Source organism: Podarcis cretensis, assembly GCF_951804945.1.
Source record: "Podarcis cretensis genome assembly, chromosome: 12".
NCBI classification, from domain to species: Eukaryota; Metazoa; Chordata; class Lepidosauria; order Squamata; family Lacertidae; genus Podarcis; species Podarcis cretensis.
The window spans coordinates 26081103-26097166 of record NC_137181.1 but is presented as its reverse complement, the minus strand read 5'-3'; the positions used below and the strand labels follow the sequence as shown (position 1 = coordinate 26097166).

At 44.1% G+C, this 16064-nt stretch overlaps 2 protein-coding genes across 7 annotated transcripts in view; one reads left to right on the top strand and one right to left on the bottom strand.

The window, feature by feature from the left end:
- Positions 1-187: 187 nt before the first annotated feature.
- RPP38 (ribonuclease P/MRP subunit p38) lies at positions 188-7908 on the top strand. Of its 3 annotated transcripts, none has more exons than XM_079948372.1 (2): positions 188-336; positions 7004-7908. In XM_079948372.1, the coding sequence occupies exon 2, from the start codon at positions 7038-7040 to the stop codon at positions 7881-7883; it is 846 nt and encodes a 281-aa protein (XP_079804498.1). In that variant the 5' UTR covers positions 188-336; positions 7004-7037; the 3' UTR covers positions 7884-7908. The 3 variants fall into 3 exon arrangements, with proteins under 3 accessions (XP_079804498.1, XP_079804497.1, XP_079804499.1); XM_079948371.1 differs by lacking the exon at positions 188-336 and adding an exon at positions 5018-5173; XM_079948373.1 differs by lacking the exon at positions 188-336 and adding an exon at positions 5216-5320.
- A 2379-nt stretch (positions 7909-10287) lies between these two features.
- NMT2 (N-myristoyltransferase 2) overlaps positions 10288-16064 on the bottom strand; it is a 30031-nt gene continuing 24254 nt past the window's right edge. For all 4 annotated transcript variants that reach the window (XM_079948330.1, XM_079948331.1, XM_079948332.1 and 1 more), the window contains exons 9-12: positions 15095-15265; positions 13045-13212; positions 11293-11430; positions 10288-10581 (exon numbers count right to left, since the gene is read on the bottom strand). In XM_079948330.1, coding sequence (XP_079804456.1) covers positions 10561-10581; positions 11293-11430; positions 13045-13212; positions 15095-15265 — 498 coding nt within the window. In that variant the 3' untranslated portion in view covers positions 10288-10560. The remainder of the gene's footprint in view (positions 10582-11292; positions 11431-13044; positions 13213-15094; positions 15266-16064) is intronic.

The following is a 16064-nucleotide window of genomic DNA, read 5'->3' as shown; positions in this document are numbered from 1 at the left end:
CCTCGCTGCCTTGGAAACCAGACCAGCTGCGGAGAGGCAGCGCGCTTTGGTGATTGGCGGCTGGGCTTTGCGGCAGCAGCCCGTCGAGTCGCTAGGGGGCAGTGGTGAGCAGCGCTTGCGAGCGCCGAACGCTGTGAGCTGCAGACCCGCTCGCAATGGGCTGATCTTCAAGTACGACCTGCAACAAAATGTTGCAGTGTACCATTGATTCTGACGATGGGGATTGGGGAACTGGTCTCCTCCAGATTTTGTTAGACTGCAGCTCTCCTCAGTAGCATGCCTGCGGAATACTCTCCCTGCAGAAAGCCACTGGATCCCCTTTTTAATAGCTTCAAGGTGGTTGCTTAAGAATTTTTTTATTTCCCCATGTTATTATTGTCTTCCAATTAGGTTGACTTATTTTTCAGCTGCCTTTTGTTTATTGCTGATTTATTGTTCCGCCGTCTGTCATATTGTACATTTTAGTCTATGGTTCGTTTTATTGCATATGTTTATAAGCCTTGTTGGTTTAAAAACCAGGATATAAATAAAAACAACATTACAACTGCTGAGAGTTGTTAGGAGTTCCCTATTTCCCTCACAGAGCTGCAATTCCCAGAGTTCCCTGGTAAGAAAAAGAACTGATTGTTAAACAGCACTGTGAGGGGAATAATGGTCTCCTAACAACTCTCAGCACCCTTTGCAAACTTTCAAATCCCAGGATACTTTAGGAAAACTGTCCTGAGCTCTATGGATGAAGGGTAGTATACAGATTTACTAAATAGTAATAATAACAAACCATGATTTTTAAAAGTGGTTGATAGTGCTTTTCAGATAAATTAAACATTTCAAAAGGATAAACAGAAAGGACTCTCCATGAAACCTTCAAAATTAGAAAAAGACTTAATAAACACAAATAAGAAAACGCTCTCTAATATGTATAAGCTCCTTCTTGACTGGGAGGTCAAGGAGGAGGAAGTGAAATGTGTTATGGCGCAGTGGGCTGGAAACTTTGGCTACAACATCCAGATGGAATCATGGGAGAGGCTGTGGAGGGAGGACCTCAAGTTCACAGCATGCTATGACTTGAAGGAGAACTGCATGAAGATGCTCTACAGATGGTATTTAACACCTGTAAAATTTGCCAAAATGTGTAAAACTAGATCAAACATCTGTTGGAGATGAGGGGAGGCAGAAGGCACCATGATCCACATGTGGTGGAACTGTAAGAAAATCAAGGATTTCTGGGAAACAATTTACAATGAAATTTTAAAAAATGTTTGAATGTACCTTCCCAAAGAAGCCTGAAGCCTTCCTACTAAGCATAATGAATAATGAAATCCCAAAAAGATTAAGGAAAATATTTATATACACGGTAGTAGCAGCTAGGATCGTTATTGCTAAAAATGGAAAGGGGACTCTGCGCCCACAAAGTTAGATTGTCAAAGTAAAATGTTAGACTATGCTGAACTAGCAAGATTAACAGCGAGCTTCCGAGACCATACAGATCAAATATTCAACAGAGAGTGGAATATTTACAGAGATTACTTAAAAGAACATTGTAATATTATCAATTCATTGGCAGGCTTGGATTGCGTTTCTGCTTGAAAACAGGAGACTGTTACAGAACAAAATGATAGAGAATCTAGGAGAGATAAAATTAAGTGTGCAGTGAAAGGGAACTTAGGAACCACAATGGAGGGGACCGGAAATCACATTAGAATTAGTAAAGGATGCAATTAATTCTGTGTCTTTCTTTTGGGTACGTAAGCAATTTTTTTTTTAATTGCTATATATAGTTTGATTTTCTTTTCTGTTTTGTTAAACCAATAAAGCAATAATAATAATAATAATAATAATAATAATAATAATAGTGCTTTATATGTATGGTGTTGATGTGGGCAAAATCTAACAGCAAGGAGAGGCAAGAAAACAGAATGGAATTGTTAGTCAGCGACTCATTGGCTGCCAACGAAACTTGTCAGTATTTTGAGGGTGGGGTTCATAGGCATATTGGAAATTTAGTCTATATGCATATTGGCAATTTAAAACACAGCAGGGTTGCTCCCCCCTGATGCATTTCAAGTTGCAATTTAACTTTGCTCTGTACACCAGAGCGGAAAGAGGTATGTCATCATCACCTGATGCAAATTACCTCATTTGTTTCCCAGCGCCCTGTGACCTCCCAAATCCAAGGAAGCTTTACTCTGCCAATGTGCAAGGGATCTCTTCGCTTAATGTCTCAAACTTCACCTTACACCAAAACTTTTTTAAAAATAAACAAACTTGTTGCAGCAGTCCAACACTAATCCTTGCCTTTCTCTGTGTCAAACCTTCCCCCCCCCCCCAATGCAATTTAAAGCAGGCCTCTTGCATTTGCAGTTTAAAATGGGAACAAAGCAAACTGGAAGAAAAGACTTTGGTCACTGGAATGTATTGCTTCCTTCTGAATATTATATTACAGTTTATTTCTATGTTGTATGTCAGCCAACAAAGGTTTTGCACAGGAATACAGTACATTGAATTTCCGCCGTGCCCTTGGAATGCACTGAAGCGAGAATGATTGCAACCCATTGTACGTATCGCTCGTTTAGTGCCACCTAGTGTTTATTTCATGCAGTGCTAGTTCGTTCTTGCCCATTAGGGCTGATGCGTCATGCACACTTGCATTACATCATTGATCCTAAATGGGCAGGCATAGGCAAACTCCAGATGTTTTGGGACTACAACTCCCATCATCCCTAGCTAGCAGGACCAGTGGTTAGGGATGATGGGAGTTGTAGTCCCAAAACATCTGGAGGACCACGTTTGCCTATACCTGCTAAATGGGTGTCATTGTGCTAACAGATTGTACAGGTTTGAAGAGGAGCTCTCTCCCCACCCCCACTTGGTCGTGCCACACATTAAATCATTAAGTTAGCAATGTTAAATGTATTTTAAAGTTTATTGTAGGATGGTAATATGTGGTTTAGTAGGGACGCAGGTGGCGCTGTGGGTTAAAGCCTCAGCGCCTAGGGCTTGCCGATCAAAAGGTCGGCGGTTCGAATCCCTGCGGCGGGGTGCGCTCCCGCTGCTCGGTCCCAGCGCCTGCCAACCTAGCAGTTCGAAAGCACCTCCGGGTGCAAGTAGATAAATAGGGACCGCTTACCAGCGGGAAGGTAAACGGCATTTCCGTGTGCGGCTCTGGCTCTGGCTCTGGCCAGAGCAGCGATGTCACGCTGGCCACGTGACCCGGAAGTGTCTCCGGACAGCGCTGGCCCCTGGCCTCTTAAGTGAGATGGGCGCACAACCCCAGAGTCTGTCAAGACTGGCCCGTACGGGCAGGGGTACCTTTACCTTTACCTTTAATATGTGATTTATGTGGGGTAGCAACAGTTTTGTTTTTGGTGTGTGTGTGCGCACACACACACGTCTGTTCAGACTATCTCAAAGTGACTTTTTGTTGTATTTATAGGCTTTAAACAATAAAGTTCATTCAACTTTATTCATTCAGTCATTCGGCAGATGAAATAGGGCTTATGCCACCATACAGCTGTCAGCCTTTAAACCATGGGTGTAGCCAGGATTTTTGTGGGGGGGGGGGAGGATTTTTGTTAGAGGGGGAAGAACCAATGTGATCGGTCAGTTAGTTAAGAGTATTTCTATTGTTTTACTTGATGGGGGGGCAGCTGTCCATGCTTTAAAGTGTTATAAGACCCATTTCCTGTTTTTGAATAAGGACTTGGTGGCCCTCTTAGACTGCTGCAACAAGTTTGTATGCTGCTGGGTTTTATTTAATAGCAATCTAAGAACTGTTACTTCTCTCCTTCAGTAGGACTCCTGTCCTTTGTCTCTAACAGCAGAATAGCAAGCAGATATTCCACTACAGTATTTTCAATTTGCTTACCAAAGGAGAAAGCTGTACCTGTTGAACTACCCAGATCTGCATTTATATATACAGTGGTACCTCTGGATACGAATGGGATCCTTTCCGGAGCCCCGTTCACATCCTGAATTGAACGCAACTCGCGCCTGCGATTCGGCGCTTCCACGCATGACGTCATTTTGAGTGCGCATGCGCGAGCGGCAAAACCTGGAAGTAACATGTTCTGTTACTTCCAGGTCGCCGTGGAGCGTAACTTGAAAACGCTCAACCAGAAGCTACTTCAACCCGAGGTATGACTGTACTCTCTCTCTCTCTCTCTCTCTCTCTCTCTCTCTCTGTAGCACAGGAACCTCTGCCAGCTGGAGGGAAAAGGTGGGAAGGTTTCTTGGTTGATATTATGCAGTGATGGGAATTCTATGCCTTGCCAGCTGTTGCTGGACTTGGTTAGAGCTGATAACGCCACAGTTGCAAGCTCAATCCCTGTATGGGACAGCTGCATATTCTTGCACCGCAGGGGGGTTGGACTACTAAATGATCCTCCGGGTCCCAACTCTACAATTATTCTATGACTCCAGCCCCATAGTCTCTGACGATGCTTGCTGGGGCTGATGGGAGCTAGACTCCAGCAAGGCTTAGAGCAGGGGTCAGCTTAGAGCAGGGTTTTTTTCAGCAGGGGGCCGGACCACTGTCCCTCAGACCTTGTGGGGTACCTGACTTTGATTTTTTTTTTTTGGGGGGGGGTGAGCGAATTCCTATTCCCCACAAATACCCCAGAGATGCATTTTAAATAAAAGGACACATTCTACTCATGTAAAAACACGCGGATTCCCTGACCGTCCGCGGGCCGGATTTAGAAGGCGATTGGGCCGGATTCGGCCCCTGGGCCTTAGTTTGCCTACCCATGGCTTAGAGGGTTCCAGGGCCCCCTTCCCCTATGTCTTGGGTTGTGGGGAGTCCGAGGGAACGCTCAGCCAGGAACTAGGACGGCAGAAAGGCGTGACCTTATCCTCGGAGTAAAGCCCCGTCGAGCACAGCTCGCACGAAACCTACGCGAAGACTGTGCTCGCAGCGCCCTCTGGCGGCCGCCGCAGGGGCAAACCGCGGCTTGCGCGCCTGCCTTGTGCCTGGCTTTCCGGGCGCAAGCTCCGCCTGGAAGGAGGGCGGTCCTGGGCCAGGCGAGCCGGGCTCTTCCGCTTCCCTCCGCGCACTCAGGAAGGTTTTGGAGGCCGCGGGAAGGAAGCCGGGACCGCAGCGCGCTCGGCCGCCGGAGAGGAGCCTGAGAGCGGACGCCCACGAGGGTCGGAAGGAGTCCTGCTGTCTGCTGTAGTGGTGGGTTGTTGCCACGTGGGAATGGGGCGGGTTATGGCCAAGTCTACACGTGCAGCGGCCAGAGGTGGTAGCAACGTTTCCGAATGCTTCTTGCTGCCGGAGAAGAGAGAGCAGGCCGGGATTGAGCGCGTCTCTTTAACAGGGAAGGTTGGGCTTCGTTGTTCAACTTGCAGAGAGGTGCTTTTTTCCCTTTTGCGCTTAAGGAAGCTTTCAAAGAGGCTCATCTCAGCTGCAACCCGAAGGAGTCCTTGAATTTTAAATTCTCGGAAGTGATTTAGTGCAGGGATGCTCAAGATGTCACTGTCGGTAGATCTGCCTATCAGGGCCAGGTATAAAGAGCAGGGTGCGCGGCACCGTATTCTGAGTCTAGACTTCCGTTTTCCGTTCCAAATCCGAACGAAGATCTTTTTGCATAAAAAAGTCCACTCCTGGTTAGCTTTCTGCAGTTCAGCAACATATTTTCTGTGGGAAAAGCCATTATGTTTCTGCTGCTGAAAAACTGGGAGTCAGAAATTATTGATAAGCTATTGCAAATTACCCAGCGATCGTAGATACTAATCCATGGGCAAACTAAGGCAAACTAAGGCCCGGGGGCTGGATCCGGCCCAATCGCCTTTAAATCCGGCCCGCGGACTCAGCGTGTTTTTACATGAGTAAAATGTGCCCTTTTATTTAAAATGCATCTCTGGGTTATTTGTGGGGCATAGGAATTCGTTCATTCTCCCTCCCCCCCATATAGTCCGGCCCCCCACAAGGTCTGAGGGACAGTGAACCGGCCCCCTGCTGGAAAAGTTTGTTGACCCCTGATAACTACTAAATGTTCTGCCCACTGTCTTGAACTAGTGCAGTCCTCTATTTAGTGTAGGAGTCATGCAGCCACAGTTTGCCTTGCAGCCTCTATCTCAAGTGCAAGCGACAGCAGCCTTCCTAAATCTACTGTTTAGATATTCTCGTTACTTTTTATCTATTATCCTTTATATGTTTTTAGCTTCCTGTTTTACCCATGTTTGTTTTTATTTTCATCAGCTGCTGTAAGTCCTGCTTCTGGGGAAAAAAAGGCAGGGTTTAAATAAGTAAAGTTGATGATAGAACAGACATGGTTTAACATCGAGAGACATTGAACTGATGCATTGAGACAGGAGTTAGATATACAGATGGGTTGTGACATGTCTTCTTGAGAGAGACAAGGGAAGCTTAAATATTGAACTTGACTAGATAGTGCACATCGTTGGCAGAGTCCAGGGTAGTGTTTTGTTGTTTTCATTCATTTGAATGGGGCTAGTACAGGGAACCCCCTCCTGAGATTGTACCCTATATGCAGAGATCTCACGAAATGCAGAAATCGAACTGAATTCACATATCAGAGCCCAGTGGAAAGACACATTTCTGAGATTTCTTTAGGAACACTCTTTTAAAATTTAGGATTTAAATGTCCTTCTAAACGATACTAGCTTTTCCTCCTAGACTTTTCATTGTTCTAGTATATCGTGCATTATTTCCAAAATATAATTCCAAAATATTTCAGCATCAAATGGAAACACATTTGTCGCTTACAACTTTCAGATCCTCGTTGCAAATTTTTGCAGACTCCCCTTTTTGTATGGCTAAGCATGTAGCGCTGGATATAAGCAACCATGCTTTGTGCAAATGAACAGTTTATTTTGCAGTTTCAAGGCTAGGTAGAAGTTAAGAACCTAGCAGTGCCAAATATGTTAGAAAAATATATATTAAAGAAGCAATAATGTGTTGGGATGGGGGATGCATGCCAATAGATGTTGTGTATATCTCTGGTTTAGTTTGCAGAATTTTTTGCTGCTTTTTCATTCACAGCTCAGGTTGGCAAACCATACCAAGAGCATCAAAGATGTCCCTTCAGGCAGCAAAGGGATCGTCAGCCCGTAAATCGAAGCAAATGCCTGTAAAGACATCTTTGAGCAACCCGTATACTCTGCAGTGGAGCCCTGTGGATGGAGCGGACATGCACTACATACTGGAAGCCCTAGGAGATGTTATGAAACAGACTGGATTAGAAAAGGTAGAGACTCGGAGAAGGACGAAACCCTCTTCTGGAAAGAAGCAGGAGAAAGAACAAGGCGATGGCCAGACCAACAGACTTCAAGACGAGAATTGCCCTGGAGATGCTAAAGGACATGGGTGGACAAACTTGCAAATCAGAAAGCAACTCGCTATCGGGATCAATGAAGTAACAAGAGCGCTGGAAAAAAATGAGCTGCTTCTGGTGCTTGTTTGCAAGTCTGCCAAACCTGCTATGCTAACATCTCACCTTATTCTGCTCTGCGCAAGCCGGGACACTCCAGCCGGCCAGGTTCCACGTCTCAGTGAAAGCCTCGCACCGCTCCTCGGGTTAACGTCCGTCCTAGCCCTGGGATTTAAAAAGGACACCGATGCTTTTGCAGAGGTAGCCAAAACCATTATCCCGCGAATACCACATTTGGATGTGCCCTGGATTCAGCACGGGACAGAACGTTTGCTGGCCACTGAAGATGCTCCTCCGGCGAACTTGCAGGCGGGCGAGTGCACAGAGTCAGACCCGGAAGAGCGCTCTCCCAACCACAAGCGGAAAAGAGCAGATTGCAGCAGGATTGCCTCTCCTGCTACAGCTCTGCAAGCACTCAAGGTTAAAAAAATAGTACCCAATCCAAACAAGCGAAGGAAGCTTCCCAAGACTAAAAAGCGCATTTCAAAGTAATCAATTATATTGGCTTGTTCCCACATTTCTTATTTGCCTGCGTGTGTGTGTGTGTGTGTAAGAAGCCAGTAAAAGCTATGTAATATTAACTAGGCTTGCAGTTAAGAAAATATACCAACATTACAAAATTCATATTTGTGGCAAGATATTCAAGCTAATAGCTTGGTACTGGACACATGTCATTATATAAAATCTAAAAGTGCTTGGAACAAAGCCTTTTTCTGGATTAAATGTAATTCAAAACAAAATAGTATGGAAGTGATAACGTTTATTCAAACATCCATCTGTGCTGATAGATTCAATAGCTAGTAATCTCTTTAAGATGCCGGAATCACAAAACATCTGCAAATTTGATAGCACAATGTTATCCTTTGGACACTTGCATTTGGTCAAATAATGCATGCAGAACTGACCCCAGATGCATTTGGCCTTTAATAGAGGAGTATTTTCTTTAGCATGTCAATCAGCCCAAATTTCTGCAAGAAGAAAAGCACTTCAGATTTTGATTTTGGGATGCAGGTCGCAATTGTTCTTGCAGATCCCACAATGCAGATTTCCTAAACAGAGGCTACAGCCTTGCCACGTTCAGTTTAACAGCATGCTATTGAATCTAAAAACTAAAAATGCCCCATAACAGCTAAAATGGGGGTGCAACTTAAAATGGCTGCTCAGAGGAAACTTGTTTCAATCAGCTGCTATTAATATATTAATACTGAAAACAGGCAAGTTGTAGGGACAGTAAGGAGGCAGCAGCAGCAGCAAGAACCAGATATAGGATGTGTAGTTAAATTATTACCTATTTAGTCAGGTGCAAAACTTTGTGCTTGCAGTAGTCTGTGCTTAAAGGGTTATGGAAAGGTAAAATCACCACATGTCTACACCAACTGTGCTTTGCTTTCTTACCTTTCCAGCACAAATATTTAATTTGTTGTAATTTTATTACATTTCTATTCTGCCTTTCTTCTGCCATGGAAACCTAGGTGGTTCTCTGGTGGTCACCCATCCAAGCACTGACCAGACCTGCTTGGCTCCAGCAATTTATTGGATAATAATTGGGAAGATTGTTCTCAGTTGTCTAGTGAAGGAGAAAAATGAAGGGTTATAATTAATCTTATGAAGTCTTGCGTAGTTCTGAGGCTTTCCTCACTCATACTTCCACACTAATTTCAGCTATTCAGTGCTACTTTAATGTTCTTTCTCTCACACACACTTGTTTAACCATCATGTGAACTTATCCAGATCACTACTGAACATCTTCACCTTTGATTGAATCATGGTGCATCAAATTGAAAGCTTAGAGAAGCGTGGACTCATTTACAAGAGCCGTTCAACCTATACCAACTCACTGAGAAATCAATCTGGGGTGCGTCTAGCTTGGGAAATACCTTCGTTTCAAGCAAGCAATGTTTGTGCATGGCCTTTGCTTTTTTTTTTAGGCTGGTTGCCATTATTAGAATTAAAGAACAAGGGTGGGTGGGTGGGAGAAAGAAAGAAAGAGACACATTATGGCATATTAGTTAAGGCTGGTAACAACCAAAAAACGGTACTCGCAGGGTTCTGAACATTTGCTTATAATAAGCACAAGGGACAGTGAAATCCTTTGCTCCAAAATCCAGGATATACTACTGCTACTATAAGCAAATTTTACTTATTTACACAAACATACTTTTTGTTTAAAATGGACATCCCCCCTTTTAAAAAAACAGTAAGTAGACAAAAGGAATATGTGCAATTTTGCAAAAGCCTTGAACACATTCAGTCGTAACATCTTGATAACAGTACTAAAATTCTTAAGTTTTTTATGTACAGGCTGCTCATAACTCTGCCACCGAAAGAAACCCCCGAAAGGTTTTCCTTCTTCATAGCTGCAAGATTAATAGAGTAATATATAATTCAGGCAACATATAAACACACGCACTAAACAGTGCAATACTCTTGAAGTCAAGTCAGTGATCTACTGAAGATCGAAGTACAAATCTGTAATTTTTTTTATTTTATTGATTTGGCAGCATTGCTTATGGAGAAACAAATGCACTAGTCAAGACCAGCGCATTTCCCGTACCACTCCACAGTTACAAAATACATCCAAGGTTTTCCATGTTTCCTAACAGACAGTCATAATACTCCCCAAGGATTTCCTCCTTCCGACGATGACATCCACGTGATGGAAAATAAGCAGAAACACTCAAAATCGGCTCCTTCATTTTGTTACATTGATAAATGTACACTACCACTTAATAAATAGAAATGCAGCAGTTCAGTCACATTAACAGTAAAGAATTTGTACTCTATTCCACCACTGCAATCGAGTTGGTTGTACAAAAAACAGTCTTTTACGCAGGGGAAGGGAAGGGGAAAAAAGAGAGAACCCTTTTCCATCAAGATGCGAGCTAAGCGTTGGAAATTAAAAGAAATGTGCTTTTATTTCGTTTCATCGACAAAACAGTAAAAGGTTCATGAGCTTTTCCTCTCTCTGGTCCGAGCTGAGCTGAAGGTGTGAAGGATTGGTCAGGCATGGATCTCGTCACTTCCCCTCCGCGTGGCCCCAAGGTTCAAAGGATTATTTTAAAGTTCACCAGCCTTTGTGCTTCTCTCCTCTTGAACAGTGCCGATCCAAGAGCTTCCATCAGCCCAGATGATTACGTCCGAGAACTATAAATACAAGTGTCCTTCCTCATTATTGTAATACAAGACCGACCTAGAAAGACAACAACGGGTTTGTTAGTGCAGGTAAGGGTAACGAAAACATTGGTAAGGAAATCTCCAGCCCATTGGCTTCATTAGGCCCAGCACAGGTGCCAAGTTGGCCTAGGAGACAGTTCTTCAGAAACCATCATTGCCTGCCCTCCACACCGGGAGCTCCTATTGGTTCCTTTGCAAGTGGAAACCCCTGGGGAGTTCTCCCTTGGGTTTCAATACAAACTGATTTGTACTGATGGAGTATGCCCCTTTAAAGGCATCAGGTGATTGGCACTGGGAGCTGGCCCTTAAAGGAGGTAGCTGCAAATGCACTCCAGCTGATCAGTGGTTCAAGTGATCCTCTTTGAACGCAGGTGTCAATCAGCTGACATCAGGTGAGTAACAGGGAGGCAGTCCATGGGGAGTGAGAGATAGGGACCCACTGGACGGATCCAGTTCCCCACCCGTTTTATGACTTAGCGCTGGAACGGGCTTTGTCAGACACACCTGTTGCTAACTTCTGGCCCTCCAGATGTTGCTGGACTCTTAACTCCCATCAGCCCCAGCCAGCATGGCCAATGGTTAGGGGTGATTTTACATGAAGTATAGTGACATCTGGTGAGCCACAGGTTAGCCTCTCCTGCCACAAGGTACAAGAAAGAGCAAAGTCACAGGGCATCTGGGTAATTCAAATCACTATAGACAACTGAGCTTCTGTGAAATGTGTTACCTTTTCAGAGTCCATGCCAGGACATCTCCAGTTATACAAGTAATACTGCAAGTTGCCGTCTCCGATACCAAACTTCAGTTTTTCAAGGAATGTTTTGTTTTCCATCAAGTCTAGTGCATTGAAGACATCAAATCCTTTCTGGCAATATGAGAAAAAAAATAATGATTTTTTTTCTAGTAGCGTTTGCATCGATGTTACCTGTAAAAGCGTGCTGTGCTTAGAATGTGATCCCATCATTTGGTACACATCCTGAACAGTAGGTATAGTCACCCCTCCATTTTTTGCAACCCCCCTGCTGGCATGTCTGGGGATGAGCTCCCCAATTCTGTTGCTAGTCACATGTATGTTGAAGCATGCAAAAACTTCCAAGTGGTGGGCAAGTGGAATTGAACTGATACCCAAACTCGCTTTGACTCAATGCACCACAGGCAACATTCAAGGTTCTGTGCCAAAGGAGTCCAGTTTGCAGAATCCTCACCCCTGACAAACAGGAGGAACCAGCTTACATGTGACAAATGGCAAAGGGTTTGTTTTTTTTAACGTTTGCTAGCTTCTGACCTGTAGTTTGTACAATACAAAGTTGTTCTGGACAAACCTGAAGCACGCTTGGCAAGCCAATCTATTGTTCATGAAAATTGAAATCAGACCAATACGTCGAGACTTTTAATGATGGCAGGGGGTATAAAAAAACAACTGAGAGAGACCAAGAGCTGGATTTACTTTAACCGGAAATAAAATGACATCTACTGATGGAAAGTGTTACTTTATCATTAGTTTATATTTCATTTAGGGCTCTCTCTTTTTAAAAAAATAAATAAATTCTTGAGGTTTTCAATTGAGTATTGACAAAACAGATAATGTGAGAAAACAGGGAAGTTCTGTTGCACAGCCTCAAGTCTTTGTGCCGACGGGATCAATGTGTCGAATACCATCCCATGGGCTCATTGGAAGGTACAGTGGTACCTCGGGTTAAGAACTTAATTCGTTCTGGAGGTCCGTTCTTAACCTGAAACTGTTCTTAACCTGAAGCACCACTTTAGCTAATGGGGCCTCCTGCTGCCGGAGCACGATTTCTGTTCTCATCCTGAAGCAAAGTTCTTAACCTGAGGTACTATTTCTGGGTTAGCGGAGTCTGTAACCTGAAGTGTATGTAACCCGAGGTACCACTGTAATAGGGTAAGAGGTCTTCTCTCTCCAGAGCCCTGCAATGAGCCACTGTTGCTGTGTCTTAAGTTTGGATCAAGACAATGATACAAAACGGGGAGAAGGAAAGCTGCAATTTTACATTTAGTTGTTTCTTCATCCAGAAATAGCAGCAGTAGCAGCAGCAGCAGCACCATGCCGGCAAAAAAGAGGTCTCTCTCAGAAAATAATAGACTTGGAATATGTGGGTGTATTGTTAATCCCATGTCCCTCAGAAGGTGGTGGACTCTCCTTCCTTGGAGGTCTTAAAGCAGAGTCTTGGGTGGCCATCTGCCATGGATGCTTTTGCCGAGATTCCGCCATTGCAGGGGGTTGGACTAGATGACCTTTGGGAGTCCCAACGCTACAATTCTATGATTCTGTCTGAGAGCTGTTTCATACAACCCAAAGGCCTCCTGGGAGTTCAAGCCCATAAGCAGAGGCTGCCCTGTTCTCTTCAGTGCCAAGAGGTGTGTCACACCAGGAGTTGTGTTCTCCCAGCGCTCCTGGCCATGGAAGACTTGGGAGAGGCAGCAGCCCAAGTGACCCGACGATGCCAGGGCTACTTACCAGCTTTGCTATAATGAGTGCATCGTTCATGAGATCCAAGAGAGGGGTTTCCGTATGAACATTGTAGAAGGAGTAGGCTGCTTTGAGGCTTTTGTGAACGGGATGGTGCATGACCGTCGAAGGTAATGTGTAGAAACTCAGAAAGTCGGTTAAAACACCATTTGAACTCTAGGAAAGGAAGGGGAAGAAAAAGACACTACTGAGAAATCAAAGCGAAAAGACTCTATAGCACACTGGAGACATAAGCAACTCAAGCTGGCTGGCAGAACTACAGGTCAAGAAAAACTACTGCAGCCAAAAGGTATTTGATGTGCTGAGAGTTTACAGCCAGCCAAATAAATACGGCCAGCAGCTCTGGCTTATTTTAGCCCTGTTAAACTTGTTTCAAAACAATCTCACGCTGATCACAATCTATAATGCCATTACTTTAGGCCAGTGTTTCCCGAACTTGGGCTGCCAGCTGTTTTTTTTTGGACTACAATTTCCATAATCCCTGACCACTGGTCCTGTTAGCTAGGGATGATGGGAGTTGTAGTCCAGAAACAGCTGGAGGCCCAAGTTTGGGAAACACTGCTTTAGGCCAAGGGGTGGCTAACCTGTGGCTTTCCAGATGTTATTGGACTACAACTCCCATCATCCTTGACCACTGGCTATGCTGGCTTGGAACGATGGGATTTGGAGGGCCAAAGGTTCATGCAGCTAGAACAAACATTTATGTCTCATCTTTTTCCAAGGAGCTTAAGGTAGCATACATGGTATGCCACCCCATTTTAAACCACATGACCACCCAATGAGCTTGGTGACTGAGTGGGGATTTGAACCAGGGTCTCCCCAATCAATGATCACGCTGGCTCTCACTTCCTTCTCTAGTGTCGAAGTGCAGAGCCTGCCATTTAAAAAGGCAGAGCAGCAGCCTGCATAGCACAGCCATCCGTATTAACAGCAAGGCTCAAGCCCAGCAGCGTCAATCCATGCTGAGTTGTATCATATATTGCAAAAGAGTGATCTCAATTGTATGAGTGTCGGTCAAATTGGCATCTCAACACACAAGAAGGTATCCGCATGCTTGGGAGAACCCCAAGTTTTGCATACGTATGAAAAACCCAAGCAGGCACCCCTGCAAACAGTCCAATGAGAAGTAAATATGCTTAGTGTACATGTAACTCTGTAGAATGAAATACTTGGAATCCTCAACATGACCAATCTACACTGCAACATTTTGTTGCAGATCCCAGATACATTGTGCATATTTATCCTTATTTAAACAAAAGAAGAAGAGCTCCCAATTCCAAGTGGTGGAAGTAATCATAATTATTATCAGGCCAATGGAGGCCAATCTGAAATCACCCAAGTTTTAGTATAGGCATATCCAGTTTTACTTCAAAGGAGAGAAGTTATTATTGCCCAGCTAGGACATAATGCTAAATCATAGTTTAAAGTTTTACATGCACATGCAGCAGCAAATATTGGGATTGCACACTTCCCCTGCACTGGTGAGAAACCAGAAGCACCTGGTTTGCTTTTAAACTACGCAGTATCTCTCAATTACATCTACACTTGGGGAATTACGGTTTGATACAGGCTTCTTTGAACAAATCCATAGTTTAATCAAGTTCAGATGTAAAAAGAAACTGTTTAGTTTAAAAGCAAAAGTGGGTGCTTCTGATATCCACACAGCTGTGCTGGAGGAGAACAGGAAAAAATCTGAGCTTGAGGCTCACTGCTGTTTGTGCCCATAACAAAACTGGATTTTAATGTTGCGCCTGAAAAGGACCATTGCCGGTTTTCTGGAAGAGACTTTATTATTTATTTTGAACAATTCAACACTGTCTTCCAGAACAAAGAGTTCACAAGTCAGCTAACAACCAGCAACTTAAAAATAATAGATTAAAATGGAGATACAGGGGTTCCTAACATAAGGGAAGAGCTTCTCACAGGCATCAGGTCCATCACTGTGAGAAATGGATGATGGACTAGATTGGCTTTTGGTCTGATGCAGCTGGGCCTTTCTGGCATTCTCAATGGAGGCAGGGGACAGATTCTCTCTTACCTCTACAACGAAGGTATCAATAATGTGATCCTGAGGCAGAAACCAGTGGGCCACTTCTTCTTCGTCCATAACAGGAGCGAGCTTAAACTGCTTCAAGTAATTGTTGATTAATTCTTGCACCGCTTTAATGTCTTTTCGTTCCATTGGTCTCAAACCTGAAGTTTTTGTGGCCTTGTTATAACGAAAGAGGTCAGAGATTAAAAAGAGAGAGAACTTACACATTAAGCAGAAAAACAATGCTAGGGCATTCAGTGAGGAAAAACTACTGTGCCTATCCTCTAGATTACTCAGGTAGGCAGAAGACAGATTGGGATCTTCCGAGAGATCTCTGGGTGTTTTATGGTGGCTTGGCAAGAGAACAGCAAGAACTAAAACACAGTCTCCGCCATTACATTGCTGATAATGCTGGGGTGGGCAGACCAGAAGTGAATTTTTGTGTGAAATTGCTTGGGAGCTGGGTTCTGGCACTGTTCCGAAATTCCTGGCTGAGCTTGCGCATGGAGACACTCTGTTCCTTAGCTTATGTCCACCCAGCAGAGCTGCTATTTTGCATCATGCTTTCGGTGGTGGATCTCAGGTTACCAGTAAAATCCAAAGCACATCCTGTAAGCCTGAAGTTTGCCCACCCCTGCTGTCGAATGATGCTTTGCATAACTCCCAGCAAATTCAACACCTTCAAGGAGACACCAACCAGGCAGGAAAGTCATCCTTCATGAACTTCTGCATGTGTACAGATGTTTGGGCAGCAAAAAAAATGACCCCGGTCTTCTGAGTACCAAGAGGGACTTCGTAGATACAGGAAAATAAATAGTGGCTTCAAGAGTACTGTGTTCCAAGTCTCCTTATGGCCTCATCAGATTTTACAGAAAAACACAGGGCTCTGTGTTGTCACAGCATATCTGCCATGTCTTCTCTAACGCTTAAGGGGGGCATAATGAGTATGGAACAAAGCCTGCCTTTAAAACAGGGA

Excerpts from the sequence above, each read along its gene's own strand:
- RPP38 (XM_079948372.1), top strand. The coding sequence starts at position 7,038 with ATGTCCCTTCAGGCAGCAAAGGGATCGTCAGCCCGTAAATCGAAGCAA.